This window comes from Ostrea edulis, chromosome 2 (genome assembly GCF_947568905.1).
Source record: "Ostrea edulis chromosome 2, xbOstEdul1.1, whole genome shotgun sequence".
Classification (NCBI taxonomy): domain Eukaryota; kingdom Metazoa; phylum Mollusca; class Bivalvia; order Ostreida; family Ostreidae; genus Ostrea; species Ostrea edulis.
The window spans coordinates 3,259,471-3,264,019 of NC_079165.1; the positions used below are offsets into that span (position 1 = coordinate 3,259,471).

Below are 4,549 nucleotides of genomic sequence, written 5' to 3' on the forward strand. Positions count from 1 at the left end.
ATTTCAACTGAAATTCCTAATGTACCTAAATTTGAAAGGGAAACAACTTATGAAAAAATTAAACACCAATGGGTTGAATTGTGTAATGAAGTTGTGTTGACATGCAAAAATACATGTATAATGTGATGCATCATAGAATAGGTCAAATGGTCTATTTTATGCAAGTTTTGGGCTCTTCACCCACCCCTTTCTGGATGGAGAAGGTAAATACACGAGTCACAACCCCTCCATTCCCACCCTTATATTTTTTTCTGGATCTGCCTCCGTTTTGTAAATATGTTCGTAACAAATATATTTCTGTGCTCATTTGTTCCTTTATCATGTTTATGCCTTGTTTGGGGTTACACTTTTAAAAAAGTATGATTTTGAAATAAAATTTTTAAGCTTCAAAGAACTCTTCTGTGTACATTTTTCAGTATACAGTTTACAAAGGATCTAAACTTACAAGTTGCAACTGTTAAAAAATCTTATAGATAATGGAATGTATTGATGAAATAATTAAGAATTCATTTTCAATTCACTTTACAGACACTAATATCTACATGGATTATGTAAAACAGTTGTTTTGTCATCTGAAAGCAACCTGTAATCATACTTGGTAAAAGATAGTGCCATAGACATGATAAATGAGTCAACTTACATTTTTTAAACTACATTATTGAATTTTAAAACAATCCTATTTCTACATTACATGTATTTTCATGAAATTATATAAAGTCAATATAAACTGTCCAAATTTTACAATATTAATGACACAAATGTCTGCAGTTTCTGTTCTTATTTTTATTTTTTCCTGAACAAACATATATATTATACGACTGTAAAAACGTACATTTCACTAAAAGTTTTCGTTCCATTCTTACAAAGGATTCATAAGGAAATCAAGTGCTAAAAAGTTTATTTTAAAATTTGAGCCATATCATGTTTCTAGAATTGTTAGCCAAAGTTTTAAATGTCCAGATGCTTTGTAATAAATGTTTTAAATTTCATATTACACAGAGCAAAAATGAATTCAAAATGATTTTTCAAATAAAAGATATTTTCAATGAATTATTTAGGGTAAAACACAAAAGTTGATAAATTATGTCTTAATGTTTTATCATAGGATTCCCTTGAACATTGTTCAATGTATTTTCAGTTTTGTTTTTCTAAAGATATACGTTTTAAAAGAGCATGGACATTCATTCTCTTTATACTTGGGACTATAATGCCAATCTCTTGTCATTCGAGCAACCTACAACGTACGTCGTTGACCAGCCTCACAAGAGTTGTTGATAGGTGAATTTCAAAATGAAAAAAAATTGCCAACCAAGCATTTTTTCTTTAATCTGTTAATTACCCACACACTCACAACTATCCAGCCAAAAATACTTGCAAGTTAAACTCGCCATTCAGTGCAAAATATCCTATAAAGACCGGTCTAATAAGTTGTTTACAAAAACCTGAGGAAATCTGAAAGAAATGGGTTAATAATAAATGGACTTTCGATCCCGACCCAAAATGCTATGCATCGTTTCTTGCATTTACATCTATAGACATATCATTATGGTATGTAAACACATAAAGAAGATCATTTTAGATATTTATAAATATGATAATTACTAGAACATGACAGAAAAGTGTACTTGTTGAACAATTTGTAAGTAGAAGCAGGGCCGTAAGTAGGGTTCTAAATCAGGGGAGGCAGGGGATTGGGGGCCGCCGATTGACTTTACGACTGAAAATGACACTTTTTAAATCCCAATTTATCATGTTTGTGTTTCATTTGTACTATGTAAAGAATCGTAATATGGTGTCAAAGACAAAGGTGCTTGTCTTCATTTTAAACATATATCCTATAATATAACATTTATATAATTTTATTTTCTTTTTTGCCAAAAAATCAGACGAGGCAGTTGCCTCGTCTGCCTCATCGGCAGTTACGGCCCTGAGAAGAAAACTTAAAAACATGAAAATATATTATTTTCCCGCCATTTTTCACAATCTTCATATAATTTTTTCCGAGTACAGTAAAAACTTTCCAAAAAAATATTGAGTAAAAATTATTCAATAGCATGTACTTTATCCGTCTAATTATAAAACTTTTTTGAAAGTGTTTGCTGTTTCGAGAAAAATGGTCTTAAGTTGGAATGTTTTTCCGTTAGAAAATCCTTTCGTTAACTACAGCAACGGTTACCATGGTAACACATAACAAATACTCACTATGACAACAGAAATTCGTAAACAGTAGCCTTCTTCATTTTATATAAGCCATTTGAAAAATTATGATCTTTTCATTTAACAAAACCTTGAAGAAGATATAGCATTTTTATGAGTCAATTTTGGTCAAAACATGGGCATTCTATTTTTAGTAACACAGCTCTGTGAAGGTGCGTCATATGAAAAAAATATTATCTCCGAATGATTTCCTATAAACAATGTTACTATATATATAAGTATCGGCTCGATCCCTGACGGTCGACTTATCCTCTGCCTGATTTTTAAATGGAACCATACTTAATTAATTGAGGTCTTGTTAATATTGGTAATTAAACTCCGTGTGCGCACTGTAAATCATCGTCGCAAACCACGGGTTATTGTTTCATTCTATTTCACTTTTTTCACGTTTGTGAAATAGAATGAAACAATTTAACCCGTGGTTTGCGACGATGACTAAATATAACCCGGGGGACTACTTTAACTCCACTGTGACGTCAAATTTGCGCACATTCGATGATAATGACGTCACATCTGTATACAAAATAATAATAAATAATATATTAACGTTAAAAATTGTCTGCTAGGCCTATCGAACATACAAACGGACGTGCTCTTCTACATGTGCATAAATTTTTTTTAAAGGATAATAAAAGCTGAAATTATATCTGCCCTTGGTCGTTGCACGGAGGTGGTTGCTTCATCGCGCATAAACTCATACTTTTCATGGCTATACTGTAGTAATGCATACACATATTTCTATTTATAATTTTCTCTTTACATGTCTTCAATGATTCAGTCCTGTTATTTTTCTCTGTATGTTCGTTTTGCCCAAAATTGATCGGGATCGACATTTTAGAAATTAACCAAGTTATGTCATCTGTGTCCCTGTGTTTATTTATATCAACATTATAGGTTTAGTCAGTGCTCTCTGGCATGTCTTTTATTAGTCAGTATTGTTCACTGAAACTGCACATTTGACACTACATCTTGGTAATGCTGAACACTTAACATTTGCCCACTTTATAAACATCTGGATCATGTGATGATCAGCTGTGTTTTTTTCCACTGCCCTACTTGTGTGCATGGATTTAGATGAGAGCTCCGTTTCATTGTCCAAGAGATAGACGGTAAAAGATATGGGCTATTGCTTATTTTACTAAATGTGATGCTAAATATTTGCTTTTTTGAAAGGATTTGAAAGAGATTTTCGTTGTTACAGTACAAATGCCTATGTACATTATACATAGTGGTATACATTATATAGTATATGATAGTGTTTGTCAAATCATTATGCATACATGTATATCCGTTGGTGATTGAAGTTCCTTTGATGATGCATAAATCATACTTAAACAGTGTACTACCGGTTCAAATAAGAATAGCGCTTTTTTTTTTTTTAATGTCATTTTCCCCTTTGAAATTGCTATTGTGTAACACTTTTTTTATGTTTGGTATATTAAAAATTTTATTTTATTTTGTGGAACCTTGTAATTCTTACTATTTTTTTTTTTTTGAATTCTTAATTAACAATTAATGTATCTTTTCTCTCTTACATTGTAGTTTTTTTAAAATAACTTTGGCGTGGGGGTGGGTTACTGTATGTACAGAATGTTGATGTATATATTATGTGACACATCCCATGACCTTGAGTACTTCAAAGTACACTGTACTATTAATGGAGAGGAAAAGACAGGAGGCTCAACAACTTTGCAATTTAATCAAATAAAATCAGACATTAAATCCACTTGCTGTGTTTATGATCTAATTCTAATATCGGGGGACCTTCATATTTTTAATCATCAGCAATCCAGGGATAGGAAATCCTATACAGATTCATTAAGACTATGATAACTCTCAGATAACAGAGTGAGGATTATATACAAAGGGAACTACACATGTAAGATAGCATTATAAACATGTATGGACTATGAAGTCAAACCAAGCTGTGATGTTGATGTGACGATAAAAGAAAATAATGAAAGCACTAACCTTTTAGTCTTACAATAAAAGCCTAAGGGGGGGGGGGGGGGGGGGGGGGGGGGTGTCTTGGTGAAAACTATGTGAGTTTATTTTTTTTTTGTCAGACATTGAACTTTTGATCTAACCCCTAATTATACATGTAGAATAATTAAAAGCCTAATTATACAAGTATTGTAGAATAATTAAAAGCCTAAATGTGTATTATAGAATAATTAAAAGCTTGATTATACATGTATTGTAGAATAATTAAAAGCCTAAACGTGTATCATAAAATAATTAAAAGCCTAATTATACATGTATTATATTGTAGAATAATTAAAACCTAAACATGTGTTTTAGAATAATTAAAAGCTTAAATTTAATTATACAT

General features: G+C 31.3%; 1 protein-coding gene across 1 annotated transcript in view; it reads left to right on the forward strand.

Annotated features, from left to right (window-relative positions):
• The first annotated feature begins 2,648 nt into the window (after positions 1-2,648).
• Positions 2,649-4,549, forward strand: part of LOC125678997 (neutral amino acid uniporter 4-like) — a 21,128-nt gene continuing 19,227 nt past the window's right edge. Inside the window, exon 1 of the mRNA XM_056156632.1 lies at positions 2,649-2,732. Coding sequence (XP_056012607.1) covers positions 2,649-2,732 — 84 coding nt within the window. The remainder of the gene's footprint in view (positions 2,733-4,549) is intronic.